The following is a 23,961-nucleotide window of genomic DNA, read 5'->3' on the forward strand; positions in this document are numbered from 1 at the left end:
TCTCTCCCACCGGAACCGCTGCCTACCGGTCCGCTGGTCATGAAAAAAAAAAAAAAAAAAAAATATATCCATGAATTCATGTCATGGGGTGGCTAATCGATAGAAAGAAAGTAATTTCTTAGGTGAACTATTCCTTTAATGGTTATGATGTACAAAGCAGCATAGGATAAGGATACACTGCCATGGTGTCATCTCTGAAGTTGCTACCAAAGGCAATCATTCCATAGAGTATTACCAGATGCAAATAACAAGACTGTTATGGCTACAGAAAATATTTTCACTTCTCCAGAGCAGTCATATAAAATTGAGCATTGAGCCAAATAGGAGCAGGAATGTTTTAGAATGCCTCTAATATACATCCATCTCCAGGTATGGCTGTCTGATGGCAGCAACAGTTGAACATTTCATTATTTGACAACACTGTGAGGTTGTGCTGTAGGCCTACTTCTGACTCACGATGTTGTGAATTTCAGTTAATAATAATGATAGTTTCACGGAGGTTACAGTTTCTCCTTTCGTAATCGGACATGGTTGATCCACCTTAAGCTATTTCAGTGCTGAACAATCCAGCCACAATGCAAAACAAAGTATATAGCCTGGTTATAGGATCAACTCAGCTCCTGTGATCGAAAAGAAAGAATTAACAGTACTTTATACGTTGGTTACTTGTTCACATGTTTTTTTTATTTGTTTTGCTTGACCACAAATGTTAAGAATGTTATTTAGATTGCATGTTGTTTAGACAGATGCTAGGTCTAATGCTTACCTGTGATCCTAGATTCTTTGAAGCACTGCATTGTTCTCTTTTGCAATCTACTTGTGTGACTAGTATTTACCCTGTTGTTTGTTGATTAGGGTTTGTGCCATTTACTCTGATTTTGCACTCGCTCTGGAAAAGAGCATCTGCTAAATGGCTAAATTGTAATTAAAGTGAAATATAACAGAGGTTCAAACATGGAACAAGCAAGACACTATTGTGATTCCTATTTTCAAAGGTTTTTCCATATCGTCCACTCTAGGTCAAACCATGGTTTTACCCACAACACCTGCTGTTACCCAAGATGTCACTTCAACTACTGAAACGACTGTGAGTTCACTCCCCCTGTCTCTTTATCTTCCACGCTCTCATACATATTAGAAATGTATACAGTAGAATATAGAATATTATAATAATACATTTTTAAATGTCTATAATTCTCAAGATTAATACTGTTTCAGATCTGCTTACTTTTTGTGTGCAAAAGCCTATTGATGGAAAGTATACAGAATGCAATTGGTTTTGAATTAAGTCTCTTAGTCTCTTTGGCCAAAACAGACGCACAGTAGTTCTGCCAGGAAATGAGGTGGAGGTCTGGAACCGTCGTAAACACAAACAATTCGTTTCTTATGGAACTATTGTTTGCTTTGAAGGCTGAGGAGTTGGAAAAAAAAGAGGGGTGGGGGGTATTGGGAGCACATGTGAATGGACTTGTCCCATTTATTAAATGGCTGTTGTGGAGGTAGAGAAGGGGGAAAGTAGAGACAGCTGCTCAGCAACTACTCAAAATGGCTCCCCGTAGGGCATGGGGCTAGGAAGAGACCAACACTCTGGAACACTCAAGCCTACTTTGTACTTCGGCAACAAAAAGAGCAACGTATTTCCAACTGAAAAAAGTGTTGACTTTTGTTGTTGTTGTTGTTGAGCAACACTTTGTCATCGAAGTATAAGTTAGGCTTTAAAGTCCTGCCCAGGGAGTGTTCCCTCAACTGAGGCACAAGCAGTCACATCAACTTTCTTGTTTATTTCGGCCCCTATCAAGCTTTAAAAAAAGTATATTGTATTGTTTGATGCTAGTTGTGTTCACCCCTACACACAGAGAGCCACAGATGTGAGCCGTCCTGTGGTCAGCAATCAGCGCGAGGAGCTCCATAGCTCACAGGGCCCCATGTCCATGCCCATGTGGGACAGCCTGCCGCACAACATGCCCAACAGGACGATTCCCCATGACACTGCCAACAACCTCACGCGGGTACTGGATCGCAATCGAATGTGCACACACATACACATGGGACACACGGACAGATACATGTGTGCGTGCACGCCCCAGTGCACTCATACAAAGACAGTTCACACACAGATAATATGCCCACCCAAGTGTCCATGAGGTAACGGTTCCATGATGTCCAATTTCTTCCATCTAGGCTTTCCTCAAAAGTGTGGAGGAAGTGCTGTCTTCTCCTGGAGTGGCAGAGGTAGGAGAGTTCACACTGACTGTACTTCTGTCCGACCAGGGACACACATCCATCACATACAGACATGTCCATACCATAACATAAGGCATTTTCAATATGGATTGTGCTGCAATGCGGTGTGTTTATAACAATAGAGTAATATGCAGTATCCCAGTTAGTCAACAGGGAGGCAGTATATAAAACTTTACTCCCACAATACATAATGCCTATCATTTTAATACAATAAAGTATATTATTCACATACTGTACTGCAAACCCTCCCTGTTTGAGCTCTCCCATGCAAGCATGGCATTGCCTGAAGAAAGACATTTTGAGCGAGTTTGTGGTTACAGTGCACTCAGTACTCAGAACAAGTGTGCTTGTTTTCATACGAGCAAGCTGAACCAGATGTTACCAGTGCATGAGAACACTGGCCTTGGCCAGTAGATACAGCATTCAATAAAGTCCCATATGATTACCTACTCAATTCATTCAGATTCAGTCAGGAAACTTCATTGTCTCTCATTTTTCCATTGGACAGAAATTCGTCTTAGAAATGGGCTCAGGAAAATAAATACCAAACACAGTCAATGAGTAGTTATGGTACTTCCCCGACTGTCCCTGTTTTGTGTTGATTTATTCAATTCAACTCAGTTCAATTAAACTGAAAAATGTGTTGCTTCCATCAGAAATATGTGTTGGCAACAGTGTCAAGACACAAACACAGCATTAAAATAGTAAAATAAAATAAATAAATAAAAAATATGGTGAAAAACTGTAAATAGGAACCAACACATAATCAAACAATTCACCCCTCCAAACATAAGTTGCACAATGTTTGCTTTAATTTAAACCAAACAAAATATTATAGTCAGGGGATATTAGCAGAATATTTTCCAATCTTGGAATAAATTCCTTACCAAAAAAAATCTTCGCCAATGTGTTTGTAAAGGTGTCTAGTAACACATCTCACAAAGACTGAAATGCAGTCCCCCTAGGAGAATTTTTGACAGCTCCTTAAAGTTGGGGTACCCACCATAACCTTGGTTAAAAAAAAAATCAAAACAAAAATCAAAATTTAATTCTGTTTTAAGTAGCATGTGAGGGGTCAAACTAGGGTGTTTTTATGATTCTGAATCCATTGCAAGCATTTGTTTTGCACCAAAACCACTCCTTGGGCTAAAAACGGCCATAGCCATCCTTTTCCAGGTATATTTTTTGTGTAAAAAGCCCATTGAGATTGGGCCGTTTTTAGCCCAAGGAGTGGTTTTGGTGCAAAACAAATGCTTGCAATGGATTCAGAATCATAAAAACACCCTAGTTTGACACCTCACATGCTACTTAAAACCGAATTAAATTTAGATTTTGTTTTGGATTTTTTTTTTAACCAAGGTTATGGTGGGTACCCCAACTTTAAGGAGCTGTCAAAAATTCTCCTAGGGGGACTGCATTTCAGTCTTTGTGAGATGTGTTACTAGACACCTTTACAAACACATTGGTGAAGATTTTTTTTGGTAAGGAATTTATTCCAAGATTTTTTTAATATCCCCTAACTATTATGATTTTGAGCTGATTCAATAGTTTGACTGTTGTAATTAAATATTTCCAAATTGTCTTATGGACTGTTGTTGAGCAGCATTCCACCCCTGTGGTCAGTGGGCTGATTGAGACAGTGGACCGAGTGATGGAACACATGGTGTCAAACCTGGAACCAAGCCCTAACTCTCCCATCTCTGTGGGTGGAAAGTCTTCTGTTGCAGGTCAGTACAGTGTCAGGTGACTCACCGAATCTCTGAATGGGTTTTAGGACGATTGCAAAGTTTGGGAAAGAAGGATGCATTGCGTTTTCTTAATGTAACACAACCGAGGGCAGATCAGGCTAGATAAGCAGCATGTGTCACATCCGCCCTTCTCTCTCTCATGGGTGTGGGCCTTTTTATTTGTTAATATTTGGTTTGTCCATGGACAAGCTTGCTTGCGTCTTTCTCCCAAAGGCTTGCGTGACATCTTTCATCCACCCTTCTAAAAGCAGATAACGTGTTTTTTCCTCGGGTTGTAGGCAGCTTCCCCTCCATGTTGGACTCACTTTCTTATGCCCTATGACCCCCACAGACTACTCTTTGATGAAGTTCCCTCAGAACTACAACCTGGACCACTACCGCTTCCCTAAACAGGGCAAGAACTACATCTCAGTGCCTGGGGAAGCTCTCACCATGCAATGTGAGTGCCTCTAAGCTAACGTCAGTTTCTGCACAAACATTTCACACCACATACTCACTCAGTGGCATGTTTAGTGTGCATCCGATACTGTACAAAGCAAACACATTTTATTTTGAGAATGTTTGGCATAAAATAGCACACGTTATTAAACGACATTTCACAAATATTATCCTTCAGTGTAATCCATTTTCACTGCAGCCTATTATTCAATAGATATTTATCTAAGATAAATTACTTAGTGCAAGATGGATTAGTGTTTTGAGGCTACTGTACCAAAAACATAGTCAATTTATTCAGCCTATAACCTCAAACAGTTGTAGGCAGAATACGTTTCTGGTAATGTCCCTTTAAGAAGTGTTTACAAGCCTCTTTAAGTTGATTGTGAATACTACACATTGGTCTTGTGCTGATTCTGCCAAGATAAAATTGCTCGACTGCAAAGCTTTTTTTATTGGCCAGTAATTTATCATCTTAAGATTTACCACAAGGTGTAGGACAGAAGCACTGTGAGATTGCTTGTGTCGCTTAATGTAGAAATCCAGTTATGCCTTCTATGCTGCAGATATGGCACAGTATTATTCAAAAGAGAGAGCACTTTTTCTCCACTTAACTCTCTCATTAAAGAGAATAGCCTTTAACTCACACAGTGAACTCATTTATTTACTTAGCTCACTTTTTGCCGGTGTTGGGATTGAGGGAAGGCTGCAATTATGGCGAGCATTAAAACCATGTTTGTTTGACTTTGCGTTCAGGTCAGATTCCCTTGGCTCCACCTGGGCCCTAACTGCACTGCGTTGCCACACTAACATTTGATGTTCATGTATAAATAATCCATTAAAGCTCTATTATCAAAAATGGAATATAGATGTTATTTCTGGCAGGGAACAACCAGGACCGAGTTAACTAATAGTTTTGAACACATGGCTGTCTGTATTAAAACCTCCAAGCTGAGGTTTTATATCCTAATTAAGGGCAGAGAAAGTGTTGCACATTGGGGGTTTTTCTCCCATTTTCTCCCTCCCTTAGGAAAGTTTTACAAGCTAAATGGCCACCAGTTGACTGATCACTGGTTAGATTTGGTTTGGGGCATTCTGTTGACCGGGGGTGGAGAGAGTACTAGAATATCTTACTCAAGTAGAAGTACTGTTTCACTTGACTTAAATATAACTTGTAAATAAATGAATAAGTAGTTAACATTACTTGCGTTGAAGAGTAAAGGGCATGCTCTTCAAACTAAAGTAGTGAACATCTTTTATTTATAAGAAAGCTTTTGCGAAGATTGCCTAAAAGAGGTTCAAAGCAAAATGATCTGGAATATCCTTCTGATTGTGCCATAACAGTATAACTGTTCAATTCTAAAACAGTATAAATTCTAAAAAATAATTGCCTTTCCAAAAGTAGTTGAGTACAATACGTAATCTAAAATGTACTCAAGTGAAAGTAGAATTACTGATTTTAGAATATTTAGAGTAAACAAAAATACTTAGTTACTTTCAAACACTGCTGGTGACACAATTGTTTAGTGCGTTGACAACAACAACAACAACAACTCTGCAGCATAATTATATTACTGTCCATCTGTTAGCGATCAACCAGGTCTTGTCACACAGTCAGATTGTGTGACAGATTGAGTGTTTGGCGTTCTTTAAAAAGTGGAACAAGGTGTATCAAGGATTTCCTCCAATTTCATTGTTTACCTTCCTGTCTGAAGGTTGTATTAATCTGGATGGCAGGTCAGAGAGGGGAGGGAGAGCCACAACTCCTGCTCCACTTGGTTAGGTCACAGAGCTTTCATAAAATTTCCCAGCAACCACGTGGCTCTGGAGCCCCCCTCCCTATTCACCCTTGTGTGAGCATACAGCTCTCCTATTAACCAGCCAGTGCCAACCTGAGGCAGCAGGGCAGCGTTAATTAACTTCCCTTCCCTGTGAGCATTTTAACAGCACTGCATCACATTCTCAACCTTCTGCCTATGCCTTTCACCTTTGAATGTGTCCCTTCTTTGTCTCTGTTTCTGTCTCTATCTCTATTGCAGCTCAAACCACCATTGTTGGCCTCTTCTACCATAACATGCACACCTACTACAAAGAGATCAGCCCAGCCCGGACCAGGTAAGAAGAATGGGTTTTAATGGCCCATGTACAGAGGACAGAACATTCCGAAAAGAGAGCTTCCTAAACCAGCCTTATGATCTTTTTGAAAAGCAATTGTTCAAAGTTACTTTAGTAATTAAATTATTTATTGGGTACAGCCCTAGTCAGGAAAGTGCACTATAAACAAAAGAGTTTACTGCCAATGTTTCGGTACTGAGCACTTTCAGCATCGGCCAGAAGCACTTCCTGTGTTGGGGGAGGTGCAGGCATCGGTCCCCTGTTTCCTGAGCTAGAGAACGGCTGGTCCCTTGGGCCTTGGACCTTATCTGTTCCCCTGCCTATCTCTCATCTCACCACTCAGCTTCCACTGACTGATACACCCTGCTATTAGCCCCACATGTCCATTTGCCCCCCCTCTGTTACTTATCCGTCGCTAGGCCAACTTGTTACTGTAATGTTTATTTTTACATGACCTCAGAAGTGGGTAAACAACTTGTTTTTTTTCTTCCTCTTCATGCGTGTTATGTTCCATAAACAGACATGCCACTTGTAATTCTCTGCCCCATAATAATGTATTACTGTAATGCCCCCCATATGTGATTTCAAACAATAAATCTTTAAGACCATTGCATCCTGTCAGCCCTAGACCCTTGGAATCTCTTGGAATTCTTTGCATCTATTCAACACCAGTGGATGTTATAGTGAGGAGTCATCACAAGCCAGTAAATGTGTTAGTGCATCACATAGCTTGTGTTTGATAGTGAATTTCATGATTGATCATTTTTAATATGAGTGCCCCAGTCCTCTAGTCCTCGGTGGGTGAGAATGCCCATTTTGAATCATGATAGAATGGCCCTGCCAATCCTGTCGCCACATATCTGCTGACCTCTTAAGAAACTACTGATGTGACGTTGTGTGTGGTCACCGTGATAATTGCCAAGATGGATCAAAGTCCCATTCTCACGCTACTGTTCAAAGCCACACAAAGTCACTGTGGTGTTGCACTGATGCTTCTGCCCGGCCGTCGCTGCCATTGTTCCTGTCCCTGTGTTTCTCTCGGTCGCTCTCCACCGGAAGGCTAATTTATGCTTCATGGAACAAGTGTCGCTCGACACATAACATGACTGGGTCAAGTGTCATTCTGTGTTTGAGCATACTTTACAACGTGATTTGTAGAGCTCCCTCTGGTGTTGTGTTTGTGGATGTCTTTGACTTTTTTTAAAGTAGTTTGACAGGTGGGTGTCTTTGTGGTTTAGTGTATCTTGTAGACCAGGCCCATTGCAAGTTGCTGTACTCTGTCCTCTACCCTGACCATCCCACCCAAAATGAGCAGGGGTTAAATTAGTTGTAGGTGTGAGGTCAAGCAGTAGCCTGACCAGTTTGTTTTGGGATGTCTGAAGCCTTGTTTTTAAGGCCTTTGTGTGGTGCTGTGGTACAATGAGGTGCATGCATAGTCGAAGTGACTTTGGATGAGTGCTCCTGCTAGAGTCCTCTATGTATATCATACTGACCAGTGAGGAGATCCTGTACAAAAATCTTGTTCTTTGGTTGACTTTTTTGATGACTTTAGTTGCCATTTTTTCACTGGAAAGATTTGCCTCTAAAATACAACACAGGAAGGTAATTTCCTCCTTTCATGTGATAACATTGTCACCCACTTTGACTGTGAAGCCATCGGCCTTGCAGAGGTTTATTTTGGACCCAAAGAGAATGGTTTCAGTTTTACCCAGGTGTAATGATAGTTTGTTGTCAGTGAGCCAGGTGCAGATTTTACCGAGTTCAGAGCTAAGGGTTTTTTCAACCTGCAATTTGTCCTTGTCCGATACCAGGAGAGACCTTTTTCTTCAGGTCTTCTGAGACACCTTTGAAATCTTGTCGTCATTTTGTTTTGCGACGTGTCAGGTGACAAAAGCATGAATTGGCCTCGAGTATCTGTCTGCACCTTTGTCTATCTGTCTTTGCTTCTGTCTGTTGTCTCACCTGTTTCTGTCTCTTGGTTAGTATTTTTGCTCTGTCTATTTCATTCTCTGTCTGTCTATTTCTTTCTTTCTTTCTCTCTCTCTCTCTCTCTCTCTCTCTCTCTCTCTCTCTCTCTCTCTCTCTCTCTCTCTCTCTCTCTCTCTCTCTCACACACTCTCTCTCTCTCTCTCTCTCTCAATCTCTCTCAATCTCTCTCAATGTCTCTCTCTCAGGATTAACGAGGCAGCTGAATACAAGGATCATAAGATCCAGGTGACCAGTCCCATCATATCTCTGAAGGTGGAGCCATCACTAGCTCTGTCAGTCAACCTCTCTGGAGCACCACTCATCAAGATCATCCTCACTCATGTCATGGTAAGTTTAGCGCATACACAGCACAGTAGTGCACTAAATAACTCTCCAGAGAATACTCTATTAGATTGGCCAACAATATTAGATTGTTGGCCTCAGCAGCTGTAAGAATAAAAAAAAACAGAATAGGAAAAGATTAAACATGACAAACATGTCTAGAAAAGGGTTTTATCTGTATGTATGTCTGTCTGTATGTATGCGTGTAGAGTATGTACAGTTTGTACAGTATGTATGTAGGTATGTATGTCCCCTCGAAAGTAGATCAACCACATGGTATAACGAAACAGAACCACCAACAGCCACAAAACCCTAATATGTGTGGTGGAGTGAGGGGGCGAAAATGGACAAATATTTTCTAACTACGTTTTAGTGGCCGGTGCATACCGGGTCAGCCTGTCGAACCGAGTGCTCATGAATCAGACTTGACTCAAATCTGGGTTATCATAAGATAATACTGCTCTCACTGCCTGCGATGACAATAGGTGCACACTCTCAAAAAGTTCAGAGCAGGACAACCAGTGAATGAGTGAGGAAGACTTCTACTGCTGTTTGCCCCTCACAAAGAATTATGCTGTTGTCAGTCACATTTCTGTAATATTGTATTGCGCTTTATAGTCTACCTACATACAACTAGGATGCAGAAATAATATGACGTGAGCATGTTTATTAATGTAATTTATAAATGATGGATGGTAATAGATTGAAGAGAAGAAACGGTGGACAGCACTAGTTGAACATGCATATTCTACAAATGGAGTGTCACAGAGAAACAGGTGCCATTTGTTTAAGTATCAAAACTCGTATCAAAAATGTCCAAATTAAGGTTCCATGCATTTACATTTTAATACATGTATAAACTCAAAGGAACCTATTCTGGGAAAAGAGCCAGACCGCTCTTATGAAGAGCTTTGAAATTGGCCTCTAGTTGAAAAGGCATAGATGCTTACCTCACTAGAAAAGGAACACAAGCAGCCAGCCTGTAATAGTGCAGCTTTGCCACTGAACACTGCGTTGTGATTTGTGTGGCTTCATTCACAAACTGCACACATAGTTATTAACTATCGATAACTTAACATTGGAGAGTGAGGCCACACTGATATTAGACTCTCAGCCTTGTTACTCTTTCACTTCTGTCAGTCAGTCATGCTGTGGAAACCGCTGCACTTAAGTTTTCCACATGGCCAGCTCAGATGTTGGGTGTGGAACGCATACCTTATCAAGGAGGAAGAGGGTCGTGGTTTGGCTGAACCTGGGGTTTTGGGATTGCTTTCTATGAAGTCCATCAGTTCTATTTCTAGTTTATTTTGAAGTTAGACGATGAGTAACAGTTATAGAGAGAAGTTCACACAGTTGGGTACTCACCAACACAAAGACGGAAGCATATATTTATTTTAATTCTTTCCGCAACAAACATGTGCCTTCCAGAAAGCAAAGCGATTATAAATATTTGAACGGTGGTCTCAGGGCACTTCGAAAGGAACAATAGTCTCCTTTATAAACAACGTATTTTTGGGTCTCTGTTTTTGTGATGGGGCCTTTAAGGACATGATGCCAGGATTCCATGGGGAATGCATTTAAAACCTATAATGAAATGAACATCAGAAATATCCATCACAGTTGTAGAACTTTGTATCTTTTGCACAAGGATAAGACACCCGACTTCACATCTGTTATTTAAATAAAACTCTACTGCTTTAACAATTATATAACTAATATACTATAACAATTATGAAGTTATTGCCCAAATGAAAAGCCCACCGAAGAAAGTGTAATGTAGGCACCTCATTTCTCCTCTGAGAGTATTCTGTTTCCGTGGTTGTCAGTTGAAACATATTCTCTCTGTATTGAAATGACCAAATAAGACTTGTGTTTTTTGTTCTTCCCTCACTCTTAAGAGCACAAATGAAAACCATGCCGCGTTTTTGAAACCATGGCAATAATGCTTTGTTTGCTTCCATTTCCCCCAGTGAAAATAAATGTTTATGCTGCAATTATCTGGCCTGGTTCCTGTGACAATGATTGCTCTGTTTGTTTAAGCAGACACCATGGGAGAGGGCTTACAATCTCCTCTGTTATTGGGAGAGCTAGAGATGCTCTCCAGCTCTGGTGAATGTTGGTTCAAGGTGTTTCTATTTTCATTGGCCTGCCTGTTACATCTGAAGTATGGACACATTAATTATTTACAAATAATTTTTTCTTTACCTGCCCCATTATGAACAAGCTCAGACTGTGATACTTATTATCCCCGCCAGGAGGCCGAAACGGCCGAAGGCGAGGGATTATGTTTTCTTTTCTTTTTTATTGGCCTCATGGTGGCGCTATAACACACCAATTCATGTTTTGGCCTATAACTCTTGAACCATAGGTTGTACAGCCAAAAGTATTTTCCCTGGATTCCTTGGATCATGATGCAACTCCCCACATAGGCCACACCCATTTCCGCTTGACAACATTTTCCGCCATTTAGCTTTTTCTTCAAATTAAGGTTTTTGCTACTATTCCTACAGATTTAGTCCAAAACTCACACAAATCGATACACATCATCTCTGTGGCCACGTGGTCATTATGTATCTGTCAGCTTTTTCAGAGTCCCTTCTGATTGACCACGATTGGCTTTCAAAGTTTGTGGGAGGGGCCTGTTTTGCATAAAGTACCACGAATCATGAACGCAGTGCCCAATTGTCGTGAAACTTTACAAGCATACTCCCAATAGGGTAAGGAACAACCTCCACCAATCGTTCAAATTGGCAACCGTAGGTCATACAATCAAAATATTTTCATGATGCAACTCCACATATATGCCCGGCCATCACGTTTTCCGCAAATATACTTTTTGCTACAAATGTTGTCATCTCTGGAGTCATGTGATCAAGATGCATCAGTTAGATTTAGCAGATTCCATTCCAATTATTACTGGCAGCTATTAGTGCTCAAAGGAGTGTACTTTTCTGTTGCAAATGCATTCTGATTGCAACGTATTATGCCCATGTACTTAACTTTAGTCAGACTGTATGTTTTTAGGACTTCGATTTTTATTTAGAACTTGCATGATATGGCACACCTCACTTTTGGCTCTGACCCCCTGTACAGAAATAAGTCATTTCGCTTTTACTAGTTTGCAGTGGAGACCAGTGGATGGATTTGGTCAAAGAGAGACTATTTTTGGAATTTTAATGTCTTTGGCAGCTGGCAGATACTTACCACTCCTCCAGAACATGGAGGCAGGGAGAGCTGCTCACACAGCGAGTGGCAGACCTTTCCCGTCATTGTTTATGCCTTACTTTACTGTCTGCACAAGTCGAAAACGTCCAAAATGGTCTCCCATGGGCACTGGTCCAGTGACCAGGAGTAAGTGATTTGTGATTGACCTCTCTGTTTCGCCACAGAGAGTAGACAAGCACCCAAGTTCCTTCATTAAAACCTGGTAGGAAACTGTGTCCGAGACAGAGGGTTGTCAGCTCCCCCATATTTCTTAGCTCTCTCAATGCTGTCATGGCTACGACCGGACCCTGTGTGCTACCTCTCCATTGTGCAAACAACCGCTCACCTTGCTTGTCAGGTCTGTAACGCCAAATGCAGATGTGATTGGGCATCCATTTTCTTAATCTGACACCTGCCATGTGGAAAGGTAAGCTACTGTGTACCAATGGCGCCACTGAACCGTACGGGCATTGTGTCGAAGTGGCCAGCTTCACTCGCTGAAGGTCAGAGCCGTGTGGTCGATGTCTGTCTTGTGACCTCGCTGCGTTGATTGATGCCCTGTGAGCTCAACGAAACTTGTGAGGTCATGGCATTCCCGTCTGACTTTGTCAGGTCTGATTTGATGCCAGTGATGTTGCATGGAGTGGGTCCGATACCCAGACGAGGTGTTATCAGGTCTGTCGGAGGCCCGCTAGCTTTCTCACGGCATTCTGCTGTGGCGCTGATTGGGCCCCGGCTCCGAAGGTGATTTATTACCGCTGACCAATCTGGGTTTTGGTGTGGGAGGGGAGAGGGGAGCACCAGGGATCTGTAGTTAAACATTAATACATACATAAAAACTCCAACATCGCCTCCTCTTTCTACTGAGTCCCCTCCTTCTCCTCTCCTCCCTCCTCCATCAAAAGCATCACAACGATGGTATGAAGTGAACGAATGGAAAGATTGATTTCACGAGGGAAAGCCGTTTTTTTTTTAGGGTCAGAATTGAAAAGATTTTTCAAAAAGGGATTTTGACAGGCAGGACCTGACTTTACAGGCTAATAAATTGGTGTGTTCGTTTGGCAGCTCCATAAGGAGGGCGGAATGGTGGAATGGGCTTAGCGCTGTGCGAACACCGGTGGCCTGGGTCTATCCCCTCATGGCAGGGCTATGGTCAATTTACTTTCAATATATAACATTTCAATGGTAAAATGGAACCACAGTTGATATACAAGGAAAATGCCCTGTATTAGGTTTAGACTGAGTGCAAGAAACGTATGCAATCGATTTACAGTTTCATATACATAGTGGTTGTAAACATACAGGGCCCGACAGTGGCTCAGTTGCCTCGGAATCTGATGGTTCCTCGTTCAACCCCGCCTCCTCTGCATCACATCAAAGTGTCCTTGAGCAAGACACCGAACTCAGTAGCTTCCCATTGCTCCTAATAGTTAGAATGGGTTAAATACACACTCAAATATTAATCTGGCAATAATGCTCTGATAGTGCCAACATTTCTTTTTCTATTCTCTGTATTTGGTATCCATTAGTTCACTTATAATTACATTGTCAGGAAGTGAGGAAAAAAGGCCAGGGGAAGAAATGGAGACTGGGTGGTTTGTGACAACAAAGAGGTCTAGACTTGCTGGAGCTCGTTAATACACGCAAGTGAGGAAACAAACGTATCAATTGTTTAGCAACTGTATAAACAAACACACCGACAGTAGGGTGCCTGCATGGTGGCTCAGCCAGTTAATGCACTGACCAATATGGTCCTTGTGGATTGCAAGGAGTCCCGAGTTCAAATCCAACTCCCATCATGTCCCTCTATCTGCCCTCGGTTTGCTGCCTCTCTGCACTTTATTTATATAAATAAAGAAAGTTATCTTCTTCTAAAAATACACTACATTAATAATTTACGGAATTCTGATATGCAATCTATTGAATCGTGTGAGCCTGTGTGCCGATATCACTCCTTTGTACCACAATAATAACTACACTCTTTACTGGCAGTCTTTTTATAACTCACAGCACACGCCCTAACGTAATCTTAAGGGTCGAGTACCCCCCCCCAACCCACCCCTCTCTCTCTTTCTCTTAACCACCCACACCCGCCCATGAACAAATACATGTACATACCCAGCCTCACAAGTATACATACACATACACGTACACACACACACACACACACACACACACACACACACACACACACACACACACACACACACACACACACACACACACACACACACACACACACACACACACACACACACACACACACACACACACACACACACACACACACACACACACACACTCAACTGTGTGAGCCAGCATGCTGATCAATCGCAGATGGTGGTCTGGCGATTGCTTTTCCCCTCCTGCCAAGAGCTTTGCATTGAGGGTCTCTCTTCACTTCTACACCCCTTTAACCACTCGTTCTCTATCACCACTCCACCACCAACACCACCTCTCCCGGAGTGCAGTGCCTCCCTCCCAGGGACAGTATAAAGACCCTGTGGTGCTGAGTTTGTTCATACTTTTAAAAAAAATATTATACATATTTTTTGTTTGTCATGTGAGTTCATTTTGAACACTGCTTTGTTTAAGAATAAATATATGCTGTTTCTGTGGTTCTGGGATTTGGAACATGTCAACATGTTGGTGAGCATGAGCAAGCTTGCAATTAGAGAATGAAGACTTGCTTGTGAAATAATGTATAAGTCTAGAACTACTCCATAGAAAAGGTATGGATAACCATATGATTAACATACATTACAGTAGAAATCTCTGTATCAAGTATTGACATTACTAGGGATTATAGCTGCTCGTGTGAATTTAATAGTTAAAGGTAAAAATGCTCCGAAGTGAAGGAATTACTGTGTAATGTCTACCACACAGTAATGTCCTTAGTGTGAGTATCTATTTGATTCCATTTCTACACTCTCTGAGTTAAATGAACACATGATTTTACAGTGCATGTTTGTTTGTGTTTGTTTTGCTACCAAGGTTATTGGCATGTAAAGTCATTGAGCTTCCCATTCAGTGCCCACCTTATCAAAACAATGCTCAGAGTCCAACTTCTACTTTAATTGGCTCCAGTTGTCTTCTCACCCTTCACGCCTATCAACACTTACATAGTTGTTTTGAGTGTCTACCTCGGAGACCGAGCCGGGACCACAGCTGCATGTCTTATTGCATTTCCCCTGGTATTATGACCTCACTCTAGGCCAGTTGTGTTGTCCCTCATTGCTCCAGATTGCTCCTCCACATGCTGCAAGCCTGATTTATAATTCGTCATATGGCGGTGTATAAATAACCGCCTTTAACCTGGGGCCCCTTTTGGTAATGTCATTATAGGTGAACATTTTCCAAAACAGTGAAAATAGCCACTCTGCATTGGCTATATTCTCTATTTTTAAGTATTAAATACTGTATAAGAATTACCCGCGAGTCAGACACCATGGTGTTGTCAGCAACCTGCTTGTAATGCTACCAATAACAGTTCAGTGCCCTATCTGAGCAGTTCCCTATCTGAGCAGTGCGTAATAGCTGCTGATCAGTACAGTATAGGCAGTGTTGGTAGGCCTACACCAAGTGTAAAACGTTTTAATAGGTTTGGTGATGTTTCCTTGTCGTCACCATTTGAAAATGCCAGGCTGTTTTATAGGTTTTGTGGCACGATAGAGTCGACGATGGCTGATCTCGGATTGGAGATTGTAGTGATTGAGAAAAACTGTTAAAGTCAAGTCAAATCTAGTCAAACTTTATTTGCTTAGCGCATTTTGTACCCAGGGAAACCAGGAAAATAAATACATGCAACAGTTTTGAAAACAAATGCTTTAAGCTGCCAAACAATTTACACATAATGTACAGAAATGACTTGGCACAATGTGTGTGTGTGAGTTATTCTATAGTTGGGGAAGAGAAAATGTATTGATCTCATGGTAAAGACATCTATAAGAGTCTTGCAATGGAACCCACAATGGATACATTTTTATACTCTCACACTTGAATTAAATTAACACTCTGGATATTACTGTGTAGATTTCTGAGTTTTGACACTACAGCTCTGACCTCATGCCAACATAATGTACTGTAAGTAGTACGTACTGTGTGCTGTGGTCGGGTCCTTTGAGCCTAGTGCGCTGGATAATGTTTCACTCTAGGCTACCTCTGTGTGCTTTTCCCAGACATACAGTAATAATGTGTTTCCTTTTCTGACTAACAACAGTTGGTTTTGTCTTTGGGAAATGTATATACTATCCTCCTTTCTGATGATTTCACAGTGCAATCTTTCCACATTTGTGCCTAATTTATACAGGGGATGTGATGTTGTTTTGTTAAAATAAGAGCTTAATAGGGATCTCTCCCAATCTCTCAAGCTCTTTAATTAGTAAACACATTGTCAGGTCGGGATACCGATTTTATGCAATCAGGAGAGAGAACTCATGCAGGATACAAGATAATAAAGTAAGTAAGCCTTGCCGAGCCATGTGGCCCATAGGGCAGGAGCTTATCTCCTGTTTGTGAGGCAGCTTGATGTACAAGTACACCCCCCGGACATGACGCTAGTATGTCGCAGGGACTTAACCCCAATCCAACCCTTGATGCTGAGTGCCAAGCAAGGAGGCATTGGGTCCCATTTTTTAAATAGTCTTTGGTATGACCCGGCCGGGGATCGAATCCCGACCTCCCAATCTCAGGGCGGACACCACAAGGCCACTGGTTATAGCCTGGCATGGCCAGACTAATACCAGCTCATAGATATTAGTCTGGAATCTCTGTGTGGAACCTGCATTTCCAAGGGGCGGTTTAAAAAAATGCCTCTGGGGTGATAAACCCGCCCCATGCTGGGCCCTGATTGGTGCCCCCTAATCTTCGGGGGCAGCGAAATCCAATCACAACCGAGCAGGGCCAGACCTAATCTGCCGAGGGCTTCTTTTTTTTTGCACTGGCAGATTCGTCTAGTTTCCAGGCTACACTGGTTATGCAAGATAAAGGTAGTGATGAAACAAAACCAAAAGGTCAGCTGACAATATTGGAACTGCAACATTAAAAAACTACAAATTATGTTTGTACAGTTCTTTCTCCTGATTGGATAACATTTTTATCCTGACCTGAAAATGAATTTTCTGTTTACTAAAGAGGCATCCAAAGATGGTTTATCCCCTGTTACTGAACAAACACACTACAGCAATGATTACTATTGTGATATAGCGCATTAACCAAAAATAACAAACAAATAACAAAAACATCACTTACACCCTGTTTAACTGAAGTGTTGCGCTACAGGGAAGATGCTGTGACTGATCAACCGTAGGTTGAGTTTCAGTCTGCCAACCCTCTGTTGGCAGACGTCTTGCCAAGAGATGGTAATCTGTCCACAAAGTGCATTCCAAATTACACTCTGGCACTCCGTGTTCTCAAAGATCTGGGAACATTAGGGGAGGGCTGAGAAGACACTAGGATATACCTCCTTATTTTGCACTTGGAGAATTGTGTATTTTCGTTGGCAGTTTTTAAATTTAGACAAACGACAAACCCTAATTAGACGTCATTGCTACTGAAATATGTCTTACTACAGGCAGGCAATGCCAGCCACAAGATTGTACATCACTGTGGTGGGGCTGGAAGAACTGTCAGCGGTTGGCTTTACAGCATTTATTTATAGCTGCAAAGGGAATTGAGTTGAAGCATTTTCATTTCATTGTATGTTATACTAGACTGACTAATTGTCTACTGAATGTCTCCAGGTGAATCAGCAAATATTCACTTGAGTTCATCTTGTATGATAAATATCACACCTCTAAAGCAACGTTGCACACGTGTGTGTGTGTGTGTGTGTGTGTGTGTGTGTGTGTGTGTGTGTGTGTGTGTGTGTGTGTGTGTGTGTGTGTGTGTGTGTGTGTGTGTGTGTGTGTGTGTGTGTGTGTGTGTGTGTGTGCTTGTGCTTGTGCCTGTGCCTGTGCTTGCGTAGCAGCAAAGATTATGTGTACCTGTTTGCGCTGTGACAGCAGAGCTCTACGGAAGATATAGATACTGTGTGTGTGTGTGTGTGTGTGTGTGTGTGTGTGTGTGTGTGTGTGTGTGTGTGTGTGTGTGTGTGTGTGTGTGTGTGTGTGTGTGTGTGTGTGTGTGTGTGTGTGTGTGTGTGTGTGTGCTTTTTGCATGCCTGCCTGCATGCTGCTGTGTCACTGTTTGGACTGTAACTGCACAGCACTCATTTGTGATAAATTGACCGTTGAAACAAGGTCTGCAGCCTTCCCTATCTCAGTTTTATGCACTCCCTATACTAAAGTTATACACAGTCCTACGATGAAGTATAAACCAGTTGAGAACCAGCTGTCAAAATCTAAAATTTGATTAGGCCCAGTTTAGCCCAGCGTGTTCTGTGTTGGGATTTGAAGAGGCGTATGCTGTCAGTGTTTGGTGAAGCTCGCTCGACCACAGCGAGGGCTAGGCCTCCAGCTGTGCCAGTTATGGGAGGTCTGAGAGATACCACAGACAAGAGGAGAGAGCTCCATGCATGGGTGTACACAAATTGCTGGGTATGTCGCGTAAGGCTTATATGCAGATGTGATGCATCAGAGTGTGTATTTTCATCCCTTGTGTTTTTTCCCTTCAGGCTCAACATTGTCATTAAGCAGTAGTAAGACAGGACAACATTTGCCCTGAATTAGAGGAGTAGACAGAATCACAGAGCAGTCAGTGCTTTCCCCTGTTGGCAGGGCAGGATCTTAAAGGCTATTGTTTTATCATAAAATAATAGTTAAGAGGGTAGGGGTTGCATAATTGTATTATTCATACTGCAGGTGTTGCTTGCTGAAAAACGGTTATTATTTGGCAAGAAACTTGACAAAGTATAAATGAAGCTTTAGGTTTGAGATTGGCAACCGATTTTTAAACGCACGTGAATCCTTGCGTCACTATTCTGGGGCTAACATTAGGTGAAAATTGCAGATCTACAAGCTCACAACACATCGCAATGTGATAGATTGTGTGCTTGTAGATCTGCTATTTTTGTCAAAGTTAATTATAATAATTAATAATACGTATAATTTGAAAAGGTGGGGTTTTGAGTGTGGCTTTAATGTGAGCTGGGCGTGAGTTCCATAGGGAGGGGGCGGCAACTAAGTAGGCCCTGTCACCCCAGCTCCTTTGTCTTGGGGATGTCCAGGAGGTTGGCATCACTCCACCTGAGGGAGCGGGAGGGGGCGTGGCGTTGGAGGAGTTCAGAGAGGTAGCGGGATGATATTAGTGTGGAGCAAAAAATAGGAGGGGGCGGCTGTCAGGCTACATTGAGCCTATAGGTTACCTGGACCGCTACGCCAGCGGTCCAGGTACTTACAGTAGGCTCAATGTAGCCTGACAGCGAGTTGTGGGTTTGACTCCCGATCCTGACGGCCTTTGCTGAGTGTCACTCCCCACTCTCTCTCCACATTTCCTGTCAGCCTACTGTCCTATCAATAAAGGCATAAAAAGCCCAAAATATATCTTTTAAAAAAAAAGAAAATAGGAGGGGGCCTAGTATAGAGCTCGAGGGGACTCAACTAGATATAGGGTTTAAGTGGTTAAGTATGAGGTTCATGACGCTCAACAGCAAGAGCATTTCAGCTGAGAGCTTTATGCGTTTGACGACAACATCTGTTTATGGCCTTCTGGTATCAATCACTGACCACATGTCAATTGTCAACATATGCTGTTCATACCATACCTGCGCAGCATAGCTCAGAATGTCCCCCGGTTGCTGTTATATAATGTGATGCGCATGCAGTGATTGTGTGTGCGTACGTGCGAGCGTGCGTGTGTGTGTGTGTGTGTGTGTGTGTGTGTGTGTGTGTGTGTGTGCATGTGCATGTGTGCTGTTGCACTCAAGTTATATTATACAATTATTTGTATTATATGTTTATTAAACGTAAAAAAAAACATTCAAAGTGCCAGATAAATGCCCGACATTCCCACATTCTATTCCATTATATTCCCACTCTCCCAATTGTATTCCCTATGTATCAGTCTGTTTTTATAATTTTATCATTATAGATACTTTTCCCACGCATTGTATTGTATTTAACATTTCACATATGCAGTATAAAAAAGGTTTGAATTTGATTTGATTCCAGTAAAATGAGCTGTAGAGATGTGGATTGATGGAGTGGATGTTGATATCCCCACTAGAGAGACAGAGAAGTACTCAAAACACCTCCTATCTAAGAGTTATCTCCCTCTCTCTCTCAATGACTCTCAGCTTGTCACTCTTTACCTCACCTCACTCCCTATTTCTCATGCGCCTGGTTTTCTGCCTGGTTTCACCCCCCTCTCTCTCTCTCTCTCTCTCTCTCTCTCTCTCTCTCTCTCTCTCTCTCTCTCTCTCTCTCTCTCTCTCTCTCTCTTCATTTCCCCCCTTCTGTTCCTCTCTCTGTCTCTTCTTCTTATGGGGCTTGAAGTGATTTCCAAGGCGGTGTTTTGCTGGCCTTCTGTTGTTAATAAAGAGTTGGCTCGCTTGCCTGCACTCTTGGCTGGTAGACGTTAGAGGCCTCAGGGCACCAGGGAACATCGGCGTGCGTTCACAGCCCAACCAGATCTCTTAACGCTCGCTAGTGACCCTCGGATCGACGGCCCTCTCCTCAGATATCCCCTCACAAACACTCACTGGACATAATTAAAAAAAAAGAAAACAGGGGAGTTGCTACAGGCGAATGATGTCCAAGCAGTATTCCTCACATACAGTATGTGATGGTCTGTTAGTAGATATGTTTGTGTCTGGTACGTCTCAAGCTTTCATAAAGACGGATTGTTATCCCATGAGGCAGGGTTTACATTTAGCCTCTCCTGTATGAGCACCATGTGTGCAATTAGTCTTTCTTCAATAAAATAACAGCCTCAAAGTCTCTGTGGTTTCGGTGGAGAACAGATTTGTCACTGTAAAGCAAGGGTTACACCGCGCAAATGTGCCCTCTCTCCCTCAGTTGTGATTGGATGCCAGTTACAGTATACCCCCCATCTGCTTTAATTTACACTCCACAAGAAAAGTGAGTCATAAAGGCCGCAGGGACTCCTGTAAATTCACCTTCATGGTCACTTGTGCCTCCATCAGGCCAGCTGCCAGCCCCTGATGATGGGGTGCATGCACAGGACTCTCGCTGCTATAGAATACCTTGTCCTGCTTAATCTCTCTTGCGTACAACATTTAACGTTTCATGTCGAGGGCCGGTGCACATGCAGTCCATGAGAGTGACTATTCAGTTACACTGAATGAAGTCAACGTAGGTTGAGAGCTATGCTTTGTAATATGAATCACATGGAGCCTATGGGCCAGGAAACAGACAGCCTGACCGTCAGCTTCACTCTCTCGCCATCATTCTTTCCAGGAGGAAATAGTGCAGATGTAGTTCATCGCAATGTACACTTATACAGTCTCTGAGACGAGGCTCAGGGAATAAGCAGCAGTGTGTCATCGTTCAGTGTACACCCTGGAAGTGTTGTTTTTCAGCAGGCGACAGATTGAGCAGCAGTAGAGGTTTAACCTGTAACCAGGGCCAAGGCCCAATTACCACAGTTCCAGTATTTTGGCCATTAGATCACCGTCTCCGGGGACTACAAATCTCATTTAGAGGAATTACATGGAAAAAGTGAGTTGTAATCAAATGAAATAGTTGAAGACAGTAGGGAGTCTCGCTCGGTGCAATAATCACCTCCTTTTTCCTCACTTTGGCGTGACCTCGGACGAGTTCAGTCTTCTTTAGATGTTTACTGGCGTCTAAACGGCAATTAGAGCGTTTTCTATTTCACGTTAGAAAAAATAAGTTATTGGGTTGGTTTATTCCACTCCAGGTCCAACAAAAAAGCAGGTACTATTTTTAGCTATAATATGTCAACGTTTGAACGGTGCTCTGAGCAATATATGGATGGAAGTTATGCCAACCAGATTTTGGGGGTGGGATTTGGTGCTGAGACAAAACCACAGATTTGCATTAGAATGGTTCCATGCCCGCCTTTGGATGAAAGCACTTTTTCCATGCAGGTTGGTCTATGTTGTGGAAGAAATGAAAAATCTTGTATCCTGTGACCATCAATCAACTACTACAATCCAAAGACAATTTATTTTGTAAAATATACAGTATCACATCATTGTGACTCAGGCTGTGAATGATAGTTATATCCATGTCTCTTTTCCATTCCCTTTTTCAGAGCAAAGAGCAGCAGGAACAAACCCTGAACCAGAGTAATAAAGTCTTCCTTTACTGTGCCTTCCTGGACTATAGGTGAGTCTCTATACGCAAAGCATGGATGCCATACGTCTCAGGGATGTTATTTCTGCTCTTCATTCCAACAAATACGGTTTTGATTCCAAAAGACCCTGCATGCATTTAATGCTTAGTTCTTAAAATGTTTAGATCATCACGCGCTGTGTTCTGCATATATTGCTGTTTCAGCTCTTTAAAGCAACCTTTAAAAACACTCATCTGATAAGCGGAGCCAAAACACTATTTAGAAACCATAAATCACTTTAAAAGGGAGTGTGTTTTAGTTGGACTCCAGCACTTCCTTTCCTTACCCCCCTTCTCCCAGAGGTTCAAGAAGAAATGTGAATTATTGGATTTTCCTGTCAGGCATTAAATGCAGCAAAAACATTTAGAGTGAGCCTCCCATAATGCAGCATGCTGCATAATACCCAACCACTAATGTTCCTGATTAAAACCCTGTTAATTCTTTTCTTGGATATATTTGCTGATGGTTTGTGTGTCTGTGTTTGCTTGTTGATGAAACTATGTACAACATGTGTTTTTCCAATCCCACTTGATGTGGTTTTTTTTTTGTTGAGTCTGCGTGCAACAATTCTCTGTGGATCTTTTCGGTCAGTTCAAAGGAAGGAGTGTGGTCCAACGAAGGATGTGTGCGATCAGGTGGAAACCTCACCTACTCCGTGTGCCTGTGCAACCACCTCACCAACTTTGCCATCCTCATGCAAGTGGTGCCAATCAAGGTATGAGCTTTTCTCCAGTGGTGGAAAAAGTACTCAAATGTTTTACTTAAGTATTATGAGTATGTTTGTAAGGCATTATAGACATGGTATGCATAGCAAGTGTTACCAAAGTATCAATACTGTAATATGGAAATAGGCTGTTACAAGTAAAAGTCCGGAATTCAAAATGTACTTGAGTAAAAGTACAAAAGTATTGTTATCAAAATGTACTTAATAATGATTATAATAATAAATAATCTTTTGAAAATAGCAGCATCAACACGCTCACAATGCGTCGCATCGCTACAATGTAACTAGTAACTAAAGTTAGTGGAGTGAAAGTACAATATTTGGATCCGAGATGTAGCGGAGTAGAAGTAAAAGTATTGGAAATTGGAAATACTCAAGTAAAGTACAAATACCTCAAAATTGTACATAAGTACAGTACTTAAGTAAATTTACCTAGTTACTTTCCACCACTGCTTTTCTCCTGGTCTCCTGTGATACATGGTCACGGAGCAACTTTAGAGACTGTATTTCAACTTAAATTCCACTGGGACTCCTTCAATCCTGGGACATCAGGTTGAATGGTGTTTTGGTAGAGGTGAAAAGTGTAGTCTGGCTCTTCAGGACTGAAGTTGAGAACCACCGGCTCATACCACAAATGAATGACTAGTTTCCAGGGCGCATTTGAAAAAAATATCTTTTGACCATGTGTTTCAATTTGCTGCCTAAAGTACACAGACCCCTGCTGTTGGGAGCAATGTCCATCAAAACTGCCCTTTTCATATCGGCACCCTTATTCCATAGTGGCCTTCCCTCTCATTGTGATTGTCCATGTCTCAGTACATCACAAAATGTGTTGGAATGTAGAGCCAGACCGATGTATCATTTTTTTTACTTTTGGACGACATTGGTATCGGCAATTATGTAGCACATGTGTCCCATTTTTTT

The 23,961-nt window shown here is 42.0% G+C and overlaps 1 protein-coding gene across 1 annotated transcript in view; it reads left to right on the plus strand.

Moving 5' to 3' along the window:
- adgrd1 (adhesion G protein-coupled receptor D1) overlaps positions 1-23,961 on the plus strand; it is a 43,948-nt gene that overhangs the window by 5,980 nt on the left and 14,007 nt on the right. Inside the window, exons 7-15 of the mRNA XM_080432551.1 lie at positions 1,020-1,087; positions 1,857-2,009; positions 2,182-2,232; positions 3,848-3,971; positions 4,324-4,431; positions 6,467-6,542; positions 8,717-8,858; positions 22,233-22,306; positions 22,905-23,028. Coding sequence (XP_080288677.1) covers positions 1,020-1,087; positions 1,857-2,009; positions 2,182-2,232; positions 3,848-3,971; positions 4,324-4,431; positions 6,467-6,542; positions 8,717-8,858; positions 22,233-22,306; positions 22,905-23,028 — 920 coding nt within the window. The remainder of the gene's footprint in view (positions 1-1,019; positions 1,088-1,856; positions 2,010-2,181; positions 2,233-3,847; positions 3,972-4,323; positions 4,432-6,466; positions 6,543-8,716; positions 8,859-22,232; positions 22,307-22,904; positions 23,029-23,961) is intronic.

The sequence above is a fragment of the Gymnoscopelus braueri genome (genome assembly GCF_963280865.1).
Source record: "Gymnoscopelus braueri genome assembly, chromosome: 7".
Taxonomy (NCBI): domain Eukaryota; kingdom Metazoa; phylum Chordata; class Actinopteri; order Myctophiformes; family Myctophidae; genus Gymnoscopelus; species Gymnoscopelus braueri.